The 20,831-nt window shown below is 45.8% G+C and overlaps 1 protein-coding gene across 4 annotated transcripts in view; it reads left to right on the forward strand.

Annotated features, from left to right (window-relative positions):
- EGFR (epidermal growth factor receptor) overlaps positions 1–20,831 on the forward strand; it is a 158,825-nt gene that overhangs the window by 105,713 nt on the left and 32,281 nt on the right. For all 4 annotated transcript variants that reach the window (XM_040591355.1, XM_040591354.1, XM_040591357.1 and 1 more), the window contains exons 2-13: positions 5,679–5,830; positions 7,476–7,662; positions 8,357–8,491; positions 10,245–10,313; positions 13,240–13,358; positions 14,813–14,954; positions 15,808–15,924; positions 16,476–16,602; positions 16,702–16,775; positions 18,010–18,100; positions 18,841–19,040; positions 19,991–20,123. In XM_040591355.1, the coding sequence (XP_040447289.1) occupies positions 5,679–5,830; positions 7,476–7,662; positions 8,357–8,491; positions 10,245–10,313; positions 13,240–13,358; positions 14,813–14,954; positions 15,808–15,924; positions 16,476–16,602; positions 16,702–16,775; positions 18,010–18,100; positions 18,841–19,040; positions 19,991–20,123 (1,546 nt within the window). The remainder of the gene's footprint in view (positions 1–5,678; positions 5,831–7,475; positions 7,663–8,356; positions 8,492–10,244; positions 10,314–13,239; positions 13,359–14,812; positions 14,955–15,807; positions 15,925–16,475; positions 16,603–16,701; positions 16,776–18,009; positions 18,101–18,840; positions 19,041–19,990; positions 20,124–20,831) is intronic.

The following is a 20,831-nucleotide window of genomic DNA, read 5'->3' on the forward strand; positions in this document are numbered from 1 at the left end:
TGCATCTGAGCACTGTTTGTACTCCTCACCTGTTTTCCAGCTTTTCCTTTCCTTTTCGTAACTTCCCACAACACATTGCAGCAGATTTGGTTTTCTTCTTGTGTCACATGGACTTTCCTCCCTCTTGAAATTTGGACTCAGGATGCAAAACACGCCCAGCCCAGTAATACTGAAATTCCTCCATCACATCTCTGTAGCGCTGAGGAGCTGGTGAACCTCAGAAGTGTTTCTGTTTAAACATTAATCACATATAATGAAACGTCACTTTCTATTTCCAGCCTTTTGATATTTCATACTCCGTTTTCTTTAGGGAAAGCATTGTATGGTTCTTTCTTTTTTTACCAGAAATTAGGTTAGTCATAATGACAAATGTCCTGTCTGCTCTAGTACTTTCTCGTAAGCTTAAATGCCATTATGTTGGTGACCTGGCAGTAGTAGCTGCGCTTTTCTGGTTTCCACAGTAGGTTACTTGGATCTGTTTGATAGCTGTAAGGGAATTCTCTTTGAGGTTGGTTTAAAAAAAAACACTGATATATGGGACCTGCCCTTATAGCTGATGTGCAGATTCTGCCTGAGTGATGCAAGCATCTTCTGTAATTTCTGAGGCCTCGTCAGGTGAAGCCAGCGCAGCCCTCGTAAGGGGGAAGCGGTTTGTGCCTGACCTGGGGGGTACGAGTGGCAGAGTTTGGGGATGATGTGGTTGCCCATGCAAACCCATGTCGAGCAGTATGTCTTACAAAATTATTCCAGTTCATTTAAAAGTTTATTTCCCCACACTCACACTCTGGTTAAGGTGAGTCGGTTGTGGGCAGCACTGATGGTAGGACACCGAGTGCCATTATCTCCCCTGGCTTTCAGAAGCAGCTTTGTATCTGGACCAAGTGCCTGGGAAAGTACTGCTTTTCCATGAAATACCTAGAAAAAAATATAAGAAATTACAAAGTGAAATTATTGCCAATGAGCGAGGAGAGAGGAATATTTATAAACATGCTGGCAGATTGAACAAATATCTCTTGTCTGCAAGTTTTCCGTTATTGTCAATAATGGCTGGAAAGTGTGCAGAAAAAGTATATAAATTTATTATGCCAGGGCATATAGAATTGTAAGTGATATATGAAGCATGAAAATGGACTTGCATGTCTCTGAAATTGCCTTTGTGAGTTATTTTGATGTGTCTGTCAGAGCTGCAGGGAGACTGACGCAGGCTAAGCATGCACAGAAACAGCTGATGCTTTGGGGTTGGCAATAATTTGGTTCCAAAGCATTCTCCAGGGGTTTTCTCAAGTCTGGGACAAACATGCATGACAGGATTGGGATTTCAGTAATCAGAGATTTTCTGGGGAAAAGATGAAGACAGATTTCACTTCTATCAGGGCAATTGCTGCAGGGACCACTTTGTTTAATCTGAGCTTGTGTGGATCTGGGAGAATATAGTGGCTTAGCGTTATGGCCAGATGGATGCTTTCTGTCTCCCTACCATCATGTGTGGAAAATGCCATTTAGGAAATGCCTTGGATTCACTCCACTTCTTTGGGCTGCATAAGAGGCAAAAAAGGCCAAGGAGCAGAGGGTTGCAGGGGGTGAACCCGTTTGCATCACCTAAATACACCTTTAAGGCCAAGTTGGAGGCAGAGAACGGGAGCAAGGATCTGTGAGCAGAGAGAAGATTATAGGATCCAGGGCAGCCAACCCTGCACTTTTCATAAGCACTGGAGTTCAGTGAGTTTGGATCTATCAGTCCAGAGTGCCTCTTTCTTCAGCTTTTTGATTGCTGCTGTCTTATACAGCACCTGACCTTTTGGCTCATTTCAGCACTATCTGCATTTTTTAGGCTGACATAATACTGTCACTGATTCAAGATCAACATCACTTCGCCATTTAGGAAGTGCAGCATGCATGCTAAGAGCAGTATCATATAGAAATAAAATTCTTGTGGTGGTAATGCCATGCTGCTGCTCTGCAGACTTTTTGGGTAGCCTGCACGTTGCCGGGGCTCTGGGGGTCCAGTGGGTCACCTGGGCTGGGGCAGGAGAGCCCCACGCTCCCAGTGGGCAGCCCTGCTGCTGCTGCAGATGGTGGTCTCCTGGGATGTCTTCTCTGTGTCAAAACTTTCCGGACTGGCTGTATTTTTATTATATCAACATCACAGATAAGAGCAAAGCTTTTGTCTTTTAGGGATCAGCCCATGCCTTAAAGTTCAGTTCTGGATCTCAGTTTTTCTACTGGTCAGGGACATCCTCACCCTGAATCTTTATCATGAAACTTCTCTTGTTTTTTTTTACTCTTCTATAAAGGTCAAATGTGCTGCAGCTATGTGTAAGTGTCCACAAGGGACATATGTTACATGGTGCATACTAACGCAGCCCCCAGCAGTCCCCTGCGAGTAGCCATACCCACCACCGACTCTTAAACCTGGATAGTTCTGACTAAACTGCACATTGAAACAGAAGTATATAATGAATGTATGTGGCATCAAAATCTGTCCTTTGGAGGGCAAAGAGGTCAAACTCAGTAGGGGTTACATCATAATATAATCCATCCATGCAAGCATGCACGTCCCACTTAAAACTCTGGAGCAAGGTGAGCACCTCATTGTGCTTTTGCCTCTGGCCAGAATGGCATTCACACTGTAGTATTATTTACAAATAATTATAGCATATATCTTTTCAGAACAGTTTTCATAAGCAATAGTATTATTCATCAGATGCAAGCAGGTCATTTTCTTCTCTTTCCACATGTTCTAGTTGGAAAATTATTCAGCACCTTTGCCTGAGTTCAATAATAATGCTGCAGGGGTTTAGCTTGTTTTGTTTGATTTGAGTTTTATTTGCTCAGCGTTTACTGCTTATGACCCAGGTTCTCATTTGGTAAATACTGCTGTGATGAAGTTCACTTTTTGGATGTACTTAGCACGCTCTGCAGCAAACAAGGATTTGGCCTTTTATCTCTTAGAGCAAACAAAAACTTGTGCATGTGGGGGGAAGCTCCTGTAGGGTGGTCTGACTGATGCTAGCCATGAAATCTTGACAGAAGCAATGCGTTTTCTTGTGCTTTCCAAATCGTAACTAACATCTCATCTACTGTTTACGGCATAGAAGATGTGATGAGCCTGAAGGAGGAGATAAGTGGGTTTGCGTGTGGCTTAAGACACCTTTGGTAGAAAGCCATCAAAGTGATCTCTACTTACACAACAGGGGAAGAAAGTAGGTCCTGGAGGACCAACCTGAAGCTTCTTCAGAGCTCGTTTTGTCTGGGTTTCCCTCTGCAGCTTCACAGGCTGGCAGGCTCCTGCCTCCTCGCTGTCCTCGGAGCTGCTCCTGAGGCAGTGGCTCATGGGGCACCACGGTGAACCAAATCGGTAAGCTCTCCTGAGCTAAAAATAACCTCTGTCCATTTATTTATTTATTTATTGTTCTGCATTATTTGTAGCTTGGATCAACTCTTTGGCATGGTTCACCGAGTGGCCCCGTAGGAGAGGGAGAGGGAGAAGCGCAAGAGTAACCATGCGCTCTGCCTGCTGCATCAGCCTTGATCTAGTAAGCAGTGAAAAAAACTGTGTTTCTCAAGACAGCTGACCCAAGTTCAGAGCTCCAAAGCTTGCCTGATCCCAAGGGAAGCACACTGAAATGTGTGCAGTTTCTCCTAGGGCTTGTTTCGGTGAGCCAGACTGTTTTGTGGTATGATCTGACTGGTGCCAAGCCACGCAGGGTCAGCGGTGGGCATGAGCGGCCAGGATGCTGCTGCCAGGGAAGGCTCCTCCGTCCACCCTCCCTTTGGTTCACATGTAGCACAAACCCTGCAGCTTTTGCATAGGGGCTGTCTTGGGTACCAGGGCAGATCTTTGCTGTTAACTCTGGAGGTGCCACAAGAGCATCGGGACATTTGTGGACCATGAAGACCAAAACAGGCTGACTTAGATGTCTTCATTTCTGTAAGCAGTCCAATCTGCACCTGCTCTTGCGTTGTATTTGAGTGCATTTCAAAATCACACTAGTTTAGAGATCAGATCTGAGATGCCTAAACTGAGCATCCGAGCTGAGATTTTGAACTGAGAATCTTTTATTACTGCCTTTCTCCTTGGTTGGAGGACAACATTGCTTAAAATTCAAGATGATCTCTTGTAGGACTCTTGACTTTTCCAATCAGTTCAAAGCATCTTCACTCCCATCCCCAACACCACCACATTTCCCCAGGCAGACAAGCATACGACAACATTTTTAACTTTCTGCCTTAAAAATGTGACCACTCCACAGAATAAGACCCCTCCTGTGATTTTGGCTGATAATTTGTGTTTCTCATACTTGAGGCAGAAGGTGGAAAATGCAGATTTTAAGCATGAACACACTGGAACAGTTAAGTTTGCAACTGAACAGAAAATCCTGCTTAGAAATTTCTTGTCCATTACAGAAATTCAAGGCTAACGTAAAAAGAGTCATTTTCTGCACTTGAGGATCGTGTAGTAACAAGCGACTTGGATGTTGTAATCACAGCCCCTGTTAAACTGTCCCCGTTTACTAGCAGTTGACGCTGATCCCAAACACTGTAATGTTTATCTAGACGTATAATGAGAAATAATTGAGGAATGTGAGTGAATAGCCTCGCTTTAAACATAGACAAAGAGTATTTAATCTGTTATCGCTGTTGCTTCTTAATGGTGATGACTATACTGAGAAGTAACACATGTTCAGTGAATGGTTTTGATGATTGATGAGTGCCTCTGTATCACTGCTTATTATGTTATTTTTCCTACTAATAAAACATTGATTGTTCAGTTGTCTTATGTTATTAGCTCCAAAACTTATTTCCAGCTTTGTCAAGAGTCTTTATTGTTTACTCTACAGCATCCCAAACAGTGGTGTTCCAGTTTGTGTCTGGTGCTTCTAGGAATTAAGGCTCTACAAAAGTATTGTTTCATTTATTTTCTGCAAGTTAAAAGAATGCAATTCTTCCAGTGTGTCATGGAAAGCCATGAGGTCAGTCTGGGGTTGCATTGTAGTGACGAATAGCTCCCACTGAAGAGCAAAGATGGGCTGAAGCTTTCCACCTGGAAGGCGTTGCGAAGTTTTTTTTACCATGTTGCCTTCTGTATCACTCTCCTTTCCTCTGTATTAGCATAACTGGGAGATGTTTTAATTTTAGCTGTGTAGGAATAGGCCAGGGACTGACTGGAGTAGTACAAGAGTTTCTGGGGCTTGTGTGTGGTGTTTTTTTACTTTAAAGCAGTTTGCATTTTGCTCTTTCATTACAATTGAATATAGTGGTGATCACTTCTGTCAGTTCCTGTAGGTTGGATAAAACAGAGTAAGAGAATTCAGGTGGGGACTAAGTTTTCCATCATGCCATTATAAATATTTGTAGTCTCAGTGGTGCTCTGTGTGGCACCAGTTTCTTCCCCAGCAGCAAAGCATGCTTAGGTGGATTTGTGTGCCAGAGCTGAACATACCATGAAATTCTTCCATTTGTTCCAGTTCTTAATTCTGGTACACCTCTGTGCCTGGAAAATGTGGCACGCTCCCTACACTATTGCCATTATGGTCTGCAAGTTGAAGTTCTAGTTTCTTACGAATCTGTGCTGATGCTTCACTTGGTGTGGTGCTTGTAAAGACAGGTGGGCAACAAGTCTTCACCCCATATTTATTCTTGCTTTCCTTCATGGAGCTTTCTTCTTTCCTCCACAGTTTGTCAAGGGACAAATAACAAGCTGACCCAGCTGGGACATGTGGAAGACCATTTCACCAGCCTGCAGAGGATGTACAACAACTGCGAGGTGGTACTCAGCAACCTGGAGATTACATACGTGGAGCACAATCGTGACCTCTCTTTCCTGAAGGTTAGTGTTCTTGGCCAATGTGGCCTACCCTGCTAAAAGAATTATGCAGCATTTTTTTAAGGGCAAAGGATCAACTCCCTGTGAAAATTCTGTGGTGATCCAAAACCATAGCTAGCTAGTGTCAGAGAAATTGCAGATCATAGTCTCAGCATACCTGTAGGCTGCAGGATACGCTCAACCCTACTGTACTAAATCAGGTACTTTGAGAAGTAGCTTTTCAATGTGCTGGCTGCCATGCAGATGGGTTTTTTCTTACTTATAAATGTTTTTACATCTTTATGGATTGCCTCGCCTCTCAGAGTGCAAGAGGCTTCGTGGTGCTGCTGGGCAAAGCAGAGCGGCAACCCACTGATGGCAGGTTTCGAAGCATAGAGGCACTTGCCTTGTTTTGTACACGAGTGCATGAGTAACCATGGCAAGCTGCAAGGGGAACAGGCAGGGGATGGACATTAAAACACAGCCGCAGCATGGGGAGGAGCAGTGTCTGCCTTGGGGACCTCCAGGTTCTCCACCAAGCAGAGACTGGGCAAGGGGTACAGCTCTGCTCCCCCACTGCCAGGTTGCCACCAGTGGCATTAGCATCACACCTTCGGGTTTTGGTGGGGTTTTTTGTTGTTGTTAAAAGATGTTTTAAATGCACTGCTTTTTGCATGCCTAGTTATCAGATTAGGAGGTTTTCAAAGAAAGAGGCAGTAAAGGAAGAAGGTTTTTTTGCCATTTGAAGTGTGTGTCTGGTATCAAGAGCTCTGGTATGGTAGCTGTGATTAAACAGGTCAGTCCTCTGGGCTGAGGGGAGTAATCTCTTTGTGTGAGCTTTTCTCAGGGAACAAAGAAAAGGAAAAAAAAAATCATCACAGCAACAAGCAAAAACATCAGAAAAGAGGTGGTTCAGATATATGGGTTACAAACACAATGGTGTTGCCATTTTTCTTTCCCAAGCACAATTTGATCATGGAGCTCAGAGTTCCCAGGAATGCAACAGGTCTCTTGAACCCTCACTGGTAGTCTGCACAGAACAGAGAAGTATCCTAAGTGGTAGCCTGAGGGTTTTTCATTTATGGTTATTTTTGTAGGAGATAGAAATGCACACATTTCACAGTACAGGAATTAACCTACATCCAGGGACAGTGCCTCACTTTTCTTTTTGTCCTGTAACTGTTATTTAAGAGGGAGAAGGTTACCTGATCTTCCCCCTCTGCTGAGCACTGGAGGCTCTGCAAGGGAAGGGACACAGAAGAGAGAGCATAAGAGCCTCAAGCGAATGGTGTCTGTGCTGCCAGTGGTTGGAGGCTGGGCAAGTATTCAGGGGAAGCAGCGCACTTGCTTGCCCTATCGTACATGCTTGCCCTGTTCTCCTGCATCCCCGAGGCAGCCCCATTTGCCTTTGCTTGGGGATGGAACAGGGGTAAGCTGAACCTTTGGAATGACCCCCTGGCAGCTGCTCTAAGGCTCAGTTTGTACCTGACAGTATTTCCCATATAGTCCCTTCTTCTCGTATTTATTTACTTTTTAATGAGATTAAGTGGTTTATCATTCCTTAAAATTGAAAGATGATGGATTGGATGGGTGGGAGGAGGAAAGTGACTCTGTCAAGTGTCAAGAAGAGTGGTATGGATTAAGCACTTTGTTTCTTCTGTTCTCTCAGACGATACAGGAGGTTGCAGGCTATGTGCTCATCGCGCTTAACATGGTGGATGTCATTCCCTTAGAAAACCTCCAGATCATCCGAGGCAATGTGCTGTATGACAACTCTTACGCCCTGGCGGTTTTATCCAATTACCACATGAATAAAACCCAGGGACTCCGAGAACTGCCGATGAAACGGCTGTCAGGTGAGATGAGGGCAAGAGGTGGAGGAGGCACCTGTAAAACAAGCTTCCACTGTTAGGTTATTGGTATCGAGATCTGACTGGAGATCTCCTCTCAGAGTTATATGCCATCAAGCCCATCTGAATGTAGTTTCCCGGTTTCCTAACTGCTTTCCTGCTAGCCAGCCTTCTTCAAAAGATGAAGAAAGTTCATAATTTCCCATTGCAGAAAGATCCAGAAAATACAAAGCATCACCAGGGTGATGGGATTTATTTGTGTCCTCCAAAATGGCAAAGAAGTATCCACTTGTTCCTTTGCATCATTTGATTCCAGTGCATGTGCGTCGGTATTTTCTGTTAAATTCCAGTGGGAGCTGGTTGGTATGTGAATTAGGGTCTTACATGGTCTCTGGTATGCATACCAGCAGTGCCACCTCTGCTGAGTTCAGTGGCCTCTGGAGGTGGCACCAGGCAGAAAGCCACATGTGCTGGTCTCTTAGTGGCATCCAGCAGCAGCCGACCTTCCAGAACCCATCAGTCTGAGCCCGGTTAGCGGCACCATCAGGAGTGCTGGTGCTATGTGGATTGTCCTGTTCTGTCAGCATAGTGTAGTGTGCCCGAGGTGAAGAAGTACGTGTTTTATTTCCCCTTCTTGAGTTCAGAGATGGGAGACTTAGGCAGTTTGTTTCACTTACCATTTTTTTTCTTTCCATGGCAGAAATTCTCAATGGAGGTGTTAAAATCAGCAACAACCCCAAACTGTGCAACATGGACACCGTTCTCTGGAACGACATCATTGACACGAGCAAGAAGCCTCTCACGGTGCTTGAATTTGCAAACAACCTGTCTTCTTGTGAGTACTAACTTACCAAAAATGCTGTGCACTCCCCCATTTCAGAGAAAACAAACATCCCATCTTCCGTGCGGTGGGTTTCAGGTCCGCCAAGCCCTGCACGCAGGGCCAGCAAGCCCTCTTCCAAGGGAAGTCCTTTCACTTCTTCACTACTCCCCCAAGGTGTAATTTTTCAGGGTAGTTAGGTCCTTAACTCACAGCTTAGCGGAGTTCTTGGGAAACCTTCCCTGGATTTCAGACAGTACCCTACGTACGTGTTCTCCAAAGGCAGCGCAGGATAGCATGCACTCGTTTGCTTTCCAGCAATCTTCTGTTTACAATAGAAGTCTGGTCTGGAAAACCCACATGGAGTTACTGTGGGACTCGAAGCCTTGTTAGCGCTAAGGCCGAAGCTGAGTGCTGTAAAGCTCTGCTGGTTTGGGCCGCACAGATTATCCTTGCAAAATTAATGATAAACAAGCCGATAAGTCTGATGCTTTAGATCAGCAGGGAGATGAGCCTATATTCAAAAGTTTGCATAGCGTGTGCTTAGAGTGGGCTCCAGCTAATCCTTCAGCCTTATGAGTCCCTCATAAAATCCCCAGTCATTTCACGGAAAGGGAATGTTTATTTTCATTTCTGAGCATTTCATTTCTGGCGCTATAAATTGGCGGAGAAACATATTTTCTTTATCTTCTTCCCATTGCGTAATTGCCTGAGAGCTAATAGCCAACTTCTGTGTTGACATATTTTTTTGCAGAGCCCCAGTGTAATCAAGGAGTTGCAAACTATACAAGTCAGCATAGGAGTTTGGCTCTAAACACCACAGAAATGTTAACCTTTGACTTTTCAACTTCAAAAAGACAGAAAGTTCTTTGGTCTTGCCCCAAATCAATCAGCTCTTGGACAACTATTGGCGTTTGTTCAGCTATGTGATGGGCAGTGGGGGCAGGGAGAACCACGTGTTGCTGGCAGGAAGAATCACTCTAGTAGGAAATGCCTCTTAAAAGTAGTGAATTCCAGATTAATCCACTTAGACAGCCTTTTATGGTTTTAATAATGAGCCCGTAATCTAAAATAAGTTGTTTCGCTGGGACTTTGCCTGTTGTTAAGAAAGAAAAAGAAAGAAAAGCGTAAGGAGGGAGGGATGGGAAGGAGCCCAGAGCCAAACCTCCAGGGTCAGGCAGGGTGTCTGCCCATTCTGCCGCCTCTCCAGTGACTGTCCATCTGCCGTGTGGTCCTACACCCAGCAGTATTTTTGGCAAAGGGCGGGAGGAGGGCGCAAAGCAGACAAGTCAAATTACTTTGTGGTCGGAGTAGCTGGCGGTTGCCTGCGAATCCAGTTGGGTTTGTTTTCTTTTTCGAACAGTGTTGTTCAGAAACATCGATTTACATGTGGCCTGTAGCGAGCAGCTGGCACATGCCTGGCCGCAAGCCGGTGGTGACTTGCCATTCATGCAAACCCCAGCAGAAGGTCCAGCTGGGCAGTAGCTGAGATTCCTGTTCCTGGGAAAAATACGCCTCTTCCGTAAGCTAGACTGGTTGGGTACTGTACTCACTTGCTCAAAGGTGTGGGAACCGCACGTAGGAAGCCAGAGGTGAACACACAATAAAGATTTAAGGTCCAGCTCTCAAAATTTCTGAGCGTTGGTATATAGGTGCTTCCTTTCTTGATTTATCGAGAAGGGAAGCTCGAGTCTTTGTTTTCTGTGACTCACGTGATGTTGTTGTTCTCCACGCTTATAGAATATAATACTCCGCTGTTGTGTTTTAGGTCCCAAATGCCATCCGAACTGCACAGAAGACCACTGCTGGGGCCCAGGCGAACAGAACTGCCAGACACGTAAGCCTGCAGATTAACTAAGAAGTATCTTGTGAGCTCCAACATACTAAATTTCTATCCGTTGAGAAAGTAACCCGCTAAGCGTGAATTAGTGACATATTTCACACTTGCCCATCTCTGCATCCCGCTATGCTGGGGCTCCTTGAAGCGCACCATGGGTGGGCATGGCCCGCTGCCCACTCCGCAGAAGCGCAGACCAGGCCGTGCCTGCTGCCCCCGGGTGGCTCCATTCCTGGAGGAGAAACCTCGGGGTGGCTTGACTTGGGTCTGAGTTTCCCTGCAGATGTGCTCTTCCTCCAGAGGCAAATGACCACAGCTGTCTCCCATGTTGAAAGCTTTCATCTGTCACCTCTAACTTTTTCCCATCTTCACTTACAAACATTTATTCGTGAAGTTATTTTACTGTTTAAGAAAGAATGCGGTAGCTGTGTGGTGAATTGTTTGCCTTCCTGCTGTTTCCCGCAGGCCAGTTAATGATACTTCAGATTGATTTCTACTGTTAGAAGCAACAACATAACCTGATTTTTGCTGGCTTTAATTGCTCTCTTTGGAATCCCCATAGGTTTCTTTTGTAAATGCAAAAGCTGTCACCTTCATGTGGGTGATCACACCACATGCTGTACTCAGAGGACCTTGGGAAGGCTCTCAGAAAATGCGTAACCATTTTCTAATTTGTCAGTGGAGGTATTTGGCATCATGAGGTTGTTCAGGTTGGCTGCCTGTGCCTTACTGTAAACTTGTGCAGGTAGGATGCTTGTCTGATATTGAGGGAGTGACAGAAACATGCTTGAGGTTTTGCAAGGCTTTATTTTTCCCAAAGTAAAGGCTGAGAAGACCATCCCAGTTTGTTTTGCTACTTTATTATTTCCTTTTTTCTGTAATAAGTAGGGAAATACACTGTTTCTGATTCTTTGTTTTGTGTAGGGTTCAGTGGAAAGATTGCTGGTCTAGACATAGCACAAATGACAGCAACATCCTATCCTTGGTTTTCCATTGCAAATAATCACCTACACCTAAGCTTCTTGCTTGCAAGTATCAGGCCAGAGCTGTACGCCTTCTAGAGCTTAAGGGAAAAGAACACAGAGCCTTTCTCTCTTCATTTAATATAAGCTTTAGGGTTTTTCATTCCACTCTGCAGTTTGGCTCTGGAGGCGGGCAGTGGCTGCTGCTCACAAAGCCCTGCCCAGGTCAGTCCTGCAGTGGAGGCCACACAGCCGTCCCAGGGGCTGGCGAGACCCAGGTCTCAGCCCTGCAAGCTCCCAGCATTTGCAGACTCGTGCTGGCTTTGGGAGGGTAACTGGGAGCGTGCAAAGCAAAACTGCTTGCAGGCTCTGGCTCTCCTTTCCAGGCATTTGAGAATCTGGCCAACTGAAAATGTATCCCACGCTTCCATGTGTGGGAAGGTTTGGGGTGATGCATATCTTTCTCCTTCAACAAATGTGGGATATTCAGTACGAAATATAAATGCCTGCCGTGATCTATGTTTCCAGCAGGAAGCTCTAGTCAATAGCTATCAAAGTGACGAGCTGTTTTACTCCCCTGCTGACGCTTATAAAAAAAATCATATCGAAATGCTGTTCGTGTAGAACAATGCGCCTTTTATTCCCCCATTTCTAGTTGAATGGAGGAGTTGCTATCGGAGAAGCTAATGCATATTGTGGAAATAATCTGTTTCCTTGAAAATATACCATCTTGCTTACAGACTTACAAGGGAAACGAAATAATACAATTTGCATATAAAAGTGTGTAGTGGAAAAAGCTAGGAAATATTATTTTAAAATATCAGTTATATACCCTGTAGCAGGTTACACTTACCAATAACTTTCTGTTAATTAACAACCGCCTGTTTCAGACTTCCAGGAGTTCCTGATGATATTGTAGCTCATTTGTGCCAGCTGCAGAGCTGGTAACCGCTCAGGCTAGCGCCGCGCTGGGATGCTCGGGGCGCTGCAGCACAGTGGGTTAGCCATCAGGTTTCTCTGACATCTAATGCCAGGGTCTGTGGATCAGGTTTTTTTTTGTTTTTTTTTTTTTTTTTTTTTTTAGAGAACAAACAATCCCATTTTGCGTCTCTGGTACAAACACATGCTAGCCATTAATTTCTGGGTGTTGTGTTTTTTTTTTTTAAATTGTTCTGATTATAGTTTTCTCTGCTTTGATATTCAAATGGAGATGATTTCAGGATTCTCAACAAAATGTTGCAGGCGGTTTTTCTTCCCTGCAAAACGCTGAACTGGGGCCAGTTCTTCGTCCGGGTTGCTGCACTGGTGCAAACCCAGTGGGAGCTGAGTAATGAAGATAAAATTTGGCCAAGGAATTGAAGCCTAAAGAAAAATAATACAATTCACGTATGAAATCAGTTTGCTGACTGGGCGTCCCCTCTCTCTGGAAATTTCAGAAATATTTTTAGCGCTCTGAAGGGATCCTAACACCACACCAACAACGTACGGTTTCCCGTTATAGTAGAGAGTCCTGGCAGTTCTCTTTTCATGTTGTTTTTTCCCAAAGCTAGCACCAATAATAGCAGATTTTCTCAGCAAAATGGAGCCAGATCCTGCTCTGTTGTCCAGCTGTAAGATGCAATGACTCCACAGAATTTTTCTTGATTTAGGCATTGATGCCACAGGGACCTGGATGCTATTTCTAAGCAGGCCATGGTTTGCTGGCTGGGACCGGAGTGCTTAGCACCTCGCAAGAGCCAAGATAATTATGGGCTGAACACAATCCCTTCTCGCCACCACCCACACCAGCTCTCACCCCTCCAGAGCGCTGGCCTTATATAAGGACAGAACACGCATCCCAGGGGTAAAATTTAGAACAGATCCTGCACCAGACCTTTTTTTCCATATTTCTTGATCTCGTTGCAATAAATACAGCTCTAACATTCTTCGTGCCTGATGTTTTTGTTTTTGCTTGTGTCTTCCAGTAACAAAAGTCATCTGTGCGCAGCAGTGCTCTGGCCGGTGCAGGGGAAAGGTGCCCAGTGACTGCTGCCACAACCAGTGTGCCGCGGGGTGCACGGGGCCTCGGGAGAGCGACTGCCTGGTAATGATGCTACACCACCAGCATAACTGCTTAAATCCCTGGCACAGCAAGGCAGGCTTTCAGCTGCATGTCCTCTACCCTCCTTCCATCCGAGAAGGCCTCTGAGGGGTGCTGACCTGGAGGGTGCTCCAGGGCTTCCCTGTGCGGGTGGTCAGTGGGAGGGAAGAGGACATGAGCTTCACAGCATCCTTAGCAGGTTTCTACTGACCCTGCAGGTGGACCTTCCTAGTGCCTGCCAAAGCAGTGTTAGCGCCATCAAGAGCCCAGTGAGCTCAAAGTTGTTGCAGAGCAGCTGAGTGTTTGCTGTAGGGTGATTTCCCCACGCAGGCAGGTCCCCAGGTCCTCAGCTGCCTCCCTGGTGCAGCGGTTTTCCATGCCAGCACAGCTTGGCCTTGTGCTCCTTAGCGCTAGTCAGTAATAAACTTGGTTTGCTAAAGCAAGAACTTGTAAGGGGAAGAAGGGATGATGGATTTTTTTAAAATTTTTTTTTTTTTGCATTTTATTAACTTCAGACATGAAATCAAGGTTTCATTTTCTGGTTTTCACTTGCCATAAAAGCACTTTATTTGGGGGACCCTGGGGCAATGGAGGGAGAAGGAGCAAATGGAGGCTTTTTTAGGAAAAAAAACACGTCTCATTTCTCATTGCTTTTCTGCAAGAGTTTCAGGGCGTTGGTGGTGCACACTGTGGTTTTAACTCTTCCCCATGTTTGCACTGCAGTTCATTCTGAATTAGGTGACACCTGGGTAATCAGCACAGAAACCGTCTGGTCTCAGTTTTGTTGTTACCTCTGTTCCTGGTCCCCTTAATAAATTGCATGGCTATAATGCCGTTACTGGCTCACAGAGAAGACAGTTATTCTCTCATCTGGAAAGCCAGGGAAGAAAAAAGGGGAAAAGAGAGTGATTATTAATTTAAAGCAGAAATAGATTGGAAGAACTAACTTGTCCTTCATAAATGCCTGCTAAATTGTTCATTACCTGCAGCCAAATATAATGACTTCAGTTTAATATTTCGCCAGAAAAGTCAGTAATCGGCAGGAAAGGACTTGATTTGATTTTGGTTATTTAAAAAGCAGCCAAGAAAAGTACTGTTCGTCTGGATTTGGTTACTGCTTGTAGGGAAAATTCTTCTAAGGCATGCAGATTCACTCCTGTTCCCATGTGAATCCCAGCAGCTCTCCACCCGAGTGCCAAGTTTTCTTGTTCAGAACAAGAAAACCTCATGTTCTCTGGGTTTTTTTTCCTAAATATTTAATTCAATTGCCCAACCTGAAGCAACCTTTCACCTTCAAAGCATGAGGGACCATCCCATCCTGTAGCTGCCTGGGAGTTCCATTAGAGCTAAGCACGAAACATGATGAGCCCATCGGAGTGTTTTTAAGGAGCAAATGTAAAACTATTGTCGCTTTTTAAGGAAAAGGTAGTTTAACGGGTGCTGTTGTTCAATGACAGGCATGCCGCAAGTTTCGGGATGATGCTACATGCAAGGATACGTGTCCCCCATTGGTCCTGTATAATCCCACCACTTATCAGATGGATGTCAACCCTGATGGAAAATACAGCTTCGGAGCCACTTGTGTGAGGGAATGTCCACGTAAGTTCATTTCCACAGCCGCAGAGGAGGTGGGAGGTTGGAGAGGAGTGGGAAGGGACCTGCGTTATCCCTCTGCATTATGGCCAAGTGAAAGAGAACTTTCTTCTGCTCAGCTTCTGTGGGAACTGGGAATAGGTAACAAAAATGAAGGAATTAGCTGGTAAAGAAGACAGCCTTTTCAAACCGTCTGCATCCATCACCTTCCCTGATTTTTAACCACTGAATTGTGACTTCTGAAGATTTTTCTCTTGATGGGGAGAAAAACACCTTATGAGAATCTTTAAGACAATGACCGTATTGAATCAGTCCCGTGGATTATCAAAGCAGTATCAACTGGTAGTAACTGGTTCTTAATTAGGACTGGTAGAAAGTCATTGGTTTAAATGCCTCCCTCTCAAGGCCTATGATCATTGTTTCCTCAACAGGTATTGGTTTTTCTTTCACACTGTTCTATATCCATGTTTTTTTAACCCTTCAAGACTTAAATGTGAGAGAAGGTTTGGTGTACAGAACTGGTACCCCTTTCTGGGGATGACCATTGCCCTGGCCAGCCCTTGGCCTGGAAGAGTGCGCAGAGGTGAAGTGCTGTGTATTGATCCTGATCATGGCACTGCTGCACAGCCTGGCCTTGTTGGTTTATCCTTGTGTGACCGTTCCCCTCTCTGTAAAATGGTGAGCACTGAATGTCCATCTACCTTCAGAGGGTGTTTGTGAGAATTCATAATTGATGCCTGTGCTTTGCTAAGTACGCCAAAAGTTCAAAACCCCTTTTTCTTCCCAGTGCTGAAGTGCCTGTGCAGCCCCCAACACATCCCTCGTATTTCAGTGACCTTTGTATCCTCGTATTTTCCAGACAACTATGTGGTGACTGACCACGGCTCATGTGTTCGCTCGTGCAATACCGATACCTATGAAGTGGAAGAAAACGGTGTTCGGAAGTGTAAAAAGTGTGATGGGCTATGCAGCAAAGGTATAAAAACATGGAATAAACCAGCAGGGCTTTGAGATGTAGAAAAAGTATATGGAGTTCTTATCTCATTTAAGTGCAAATTCAATATAAATATCCAGTGATAGTTTGGAGATCTGACAAGTGGTTTGATCAGGAAATGTGGCTGTGGAGCATGCTCTCCAACTGGGATACACCACAAGTACAGCAGATACACATGCACACAATGCATGGTTTATCTTGCACGTCAGCCTTCTCCTTCACCTGTCCTTCCCAGTATCTCATCAAGGGGAATAAAATGAAAGCAGAACAAAGAGAGAGAAGGGCACGTGCCACAGCCTGTGTGCAGAGATGCTCGGACCAGAGCTGCGCAGCTGGGCAAGTAGGAAGCCATTGTCCTGTGGTGCTTTCTGAAAAGCAAAAGTAGGCAACAGATCTGTGAAATTCACCTTGCAGTGGTAGGTTTGACCATAGGGGAGTGCTTTCTGGACTAACGGCATCTCCATGTTTATTCCCTCCCATGTGACTGGGCTTCACTCTTCTCCCCCCTGACTTTTGTATTTCTCTCTTAACAGTGTGCAATGGCATTGGAATAGGTGAACTCAAAGGGATCCTCTCCATAAATGCCACAAACATAGACTCCTTCAAAAACTGTACCAAGATCAATGGGGACGTCAGCATTCTCCCAGTTGCATTTCTAGGGTGAGTTGCCTGCTGGTCGTTCAGTACTGGAGGAGAAGGGCTAGGGAGAAAATCAGGCTGAGCCATTCTTTTCCCAATTCCTCGTTCTGTTTGTTTCAGGGACGCCTTCACAAAGACCCTGCCCTTGGACCCCAAGAAGTTGGATGTCTTCAAAACAGTTAAAGAAATATCAGGTTAGCAATGAGTTTTAAGTTGCGATGTCCTCTGACTGGTACTGCCAAAAACACAAAGGGAGTGGAGGGAAATTTTTTAAGCACATGGAGAGAAATGCAAGCAAATTGTTTCTGCCCCTGAGCTACTAGGGGTCACCCTTCACAAAGGTGGTCAGCAACACCTCACCAGTGTTACACCCGTGTGACCCACACTGGTCACCTATCCAAGGTGTGTGGTTTGGCCAGACCATCCCTTCTGCTGAACTGTCAGCCCTAGCAAAGAGTAAAAGCAGAGGAGATCCTCAGCCACCCAAGAAGTTTGTGGTGATGCAGAGGCGTGTCACTCCAGCTAAAAAAAGCCAAGTTTGTTTCTATTTGTGGAAAACCTTTCAGCAGCTCCTTAGGGAAGCTTGCATCATCCTTGTGGAGACAACCTCTCCAGCCTGAAGAGCTCTTCCTTGGGGTGAATATGTCTCCACAAGCACAAAGTAGCCAGCGGAGCCCTCAGCCGCCGTCTTGCACCAAGTATCAATTAAAAGTAATTTTGTTCAGCCCATTATAAAATGAGCGTAACATCAGAGCTGGCTCCACAGACATGACTCCAGTTCCCCTTTCCTTGCTCTCTTTCACCTGCCTAGTTCCCTTCATGGTAGCAACAACTAACCCCAGAGCTTCATAGACCTGCCTGCAATTCCCCGAATTCTCCCCCTCCTCCTGGGCACCTTGGCTGAGCAGGGAAATCTGCTTGCCTTAGCAAATCTGCTCTGAGCAGCTCTCTGTTCTGCTCTGTTTCTGCTTTCTCTTCAGTTTTCCCATTCCCCAATTTTCCCATTCCCCAAGGGCAGCTCAGGAACGGGATGGCATGATGCCTTTCTCCCATAGCACTGGTGCCCGCCACCTCTCAGCCAGGGTATCTGCTAGCCAGAGCTGTCATCACTGGCAGCGCGGTGTGGCAGGATGGGTGGCTCACCAGCATGCTTGTCTTTTACGCTCCTTAGCCCTGGTGGTGGGCCGAGTAGTAAACTGTTTATAAAACAGGGTTTAAAAATATCTTCCTGCTCCCTGAAATGTCATGTTTCACTTTGAGATTCTCAGATAACCATAGGGAAAGCACAAACACCTTCTCCCAGCACCAGAGGAGCTCAAGGAGGAGGTTCTCCTGCCAATACTGACTACGTTTTATTATTATTGTTATTTTTATTGTTATCGTCATCGTCATTACTACTACTATTATTAAATCTTTTTTTCATTTCAGGATTTTTGTTGATTCAAGCCTGGCCTGATAATGCTACTGATCTCTATGCTTTTGAAAATCTGGAGATTATACGAGGCAGAACCAAGCAACAGTAAGTAAATCATCTTGCCACAGCGACTGTAGAAGAAACTGTGTTTAGAGCTGCACTTGTTCGAGCACCCCAAGGTAACAGGGGGTGTGACACTCAGGTGTCCCAAAACTGATGCAAAATGGGAAAAACCCTGCGAGGAGCAGAGCACCATCTTGGTAGCAGTAGATACTGTGCTGGGGAGGTAAGACCCTCAGCTCTGTGCTGTGTGTGGAAGGCTGCCAGGAGCCTGCTCTGGGGACCAGCAGCCTGGAAGAGCCAGAAGGACAGAGGGCACTCTTTGCAGTCTGGGGCAATGTAATCAGAAGCACTTTGGGATTTCAGGTAGCTGGGCAGTCGGGGATGGAGACCATGGCTGCTAGGCGGTACAGACACTAGCAGTCCAGCCAACACCCTCCTGGGCTTACCCTGAGAGGAAGGATGGCTTGGTGGACCAGCACAAAGTAATAGCTGCTCTACCTACAACCAGTCTTGCACACCATTTACTTGACAGAGTGCACATGCCCTGCCAGTTTTAGCTTAAAAAGCCCATGCAAAACCAGGTACGAGTGTTGCCGTAGTTTTACAGTAGGTATGCCATGTACCAGGTGTTCAGTTTAGAGGGCTGAGCAGCATCTTGCTTGAACAAACTTCAATTCACAGCAACACACATTTGAAAACCAAAAGAAAAATGTGCTGAGTAAAACCCTGCTTACTAATTCTCGTTCTTCTGTGTGTTTTCTTTTTGTCCATCTCCTTTTTAGTGGCCAGTATTCCCTTGCTGTTGTTAACTTGAAAATACAGTCCTTAGGGCTGCGCTCACTCAAGGAAATAAGCGATGGAGATGTCGCCATTATGAAGAACAAGAACCTCTGCTACGCTGACACCATGGACTGGCGCAGCCTGTTTGCAACTCCGAGCCAGAAAACAAAGATTATACAGAACAGAAATAAAAATGAGTGTGGTAAGTCAGGGCTGCCTTCCTGCTTCCCATGGAAGCTATTGCTGAAATGCAAGAGTAATTTGTCAGTGAAACTGTTTTAATGAAGGTGGTGAGGGAAAAGTGGGGTATTTTCTTACTGAGGATGTGGACTTCATGGTCTCCAGCAGATAGGAAGGAGCTGCTTCACCACTGTGGGGATAATGAAGCCACATAGGTTGAAGGACACAGAAGCTAGCTCCAAATATTGGGCTTTTTGACAAGGTCAAAGTTGTTGTTCAACCATGCTGCTGTTGACTGCAGTGGTCCTGCGCCAAAATCTAGTTACTTCTTGTTGCAGAATATGGATTTCTTGTGTTTTGGAAACTGGTCATAGAACCACAGAACGGTTTGGGTTGGAAGGGACCTTCAAAGACCATCTCGTCCAGCCTGCTGCCAGGGGCAGGAACACCAGCCACCAGCCCAGGCTGCTCCCAGCCCCGTCCAGCCTGGCCTTGGGCACTGCCAGGGATGGGGCATCCACTGGGCAGCCTGTGCCATCGTAACTATTTCTTCCTCATATCCGATCTAAATCTACCTTCTTTCAGTTCAGAATTGTTTTCCCTTGTCACTGCAGGCCTTGGCAAAAAGTCGTTATAAGCCCCTTTAAGTGTTAAAAGGCCCCAGTAAGGTCTCCCCGGGGTACTGTCTTCTCCAGACTGAACCACCCCAACTCTCAGCCTGGTACTGGTTTATCTTTATTACACAGCTGTTAAACTGTCACAGGGAGCTCGTTCTTATTTTGAAAGGCCAGAAGTCACTCTTAATTTCAGGCTTTGGGAATGAAGAGAAGCATGATTATTCTTCTTCCATGCTGCCAGGACCATTCACATCTGCTGGGGAAAGCGGCTGAGCAGGACGGAGTCATGGGCAGTGCTGAATTTGCCCTCTCTCCTGCCTTGACGTTCATGGCTTTTCTTGTCTTTCCCTCCCAGCTGCTGCCAGGCACGTTTGTGACCCCCTGTGCTCAGACGTGGGCTGCTGGGGCCCAGGACCCTTCCACTGCTTCTCCTGCAGGTTTTTCGATCGCCAGAAGGAGTGTGTGAAACAGTGCAACATCCTGCAAGGGTAAGGCGTCCGAGGGGTGCTTGAGGTTTTGGCGACAATTTGGGAGTGGGGGTGGTTGGTTTTGAAAACCTGTTGCAACTAGAAAGCAAGCAAAAACCAGGCCCTGCGGTTGCGTGGGATTTCACCAGCTTTGCAGAGGTGTGAGCATGGTGCCTGGCTGAGGTACCTCCCCTTCCCCATCAGCATTGCTTAGGTGTTTGCTCTTGCCGCAGTGGCTACCAAGAAGACATGCCCCTAAGCCTGCGAGGAGAGTATCTGGAGGCCCAAGGAGGCTAAGCCTTATGCTTCCTTCCCGTGAGAAATAAAGGAGCTTAAAGCCCCAGTGAAAATCCCAGTTGTCTGTCATGTCAAGCGCATCGGTCGAGAGCTAGAGCCATTTGCAGTTCCCGGGAGCTCAGTGGCCCCGAAGCCCTGGCTCCAGTAGGCTTGTCCTTGCAATTTGCAAAGTTGCAGTCAAGGGAGAATGAACTTTCATCTGAAAAGCACTGAGAGCAGCAATTCCAGGCAAAATTATTGCTTCAGCCTTGCTCAGGCTGAAGGGAGCGTATCATTGTTTGTCAGGACTGCGGCTAGGTTTTTCAGGGGGGGAAGGCACATCTAGCACTGAAAATTACAGGGATATTTTAATAAATCTTTCAAAGTTTGACTTTTAAAAATCATGAGTGTTAAGCAAGTACTTGACAGGGTGCTGATGCCCCTGATGTTTGT

Source organism: Falco naumanni, chromosome 4, assembly GCF_017639655.2.
Source record: "Falco naumanni isolate bFalNau1 chromosome 4, bFalNau1.pat, whole genome shotgun sequence".
Lineage (NCBI taxonomy): Eukaryota > Metazoa > Chordata > Aves > Falconiformes > Falconidae > Falco > Falco naumanni.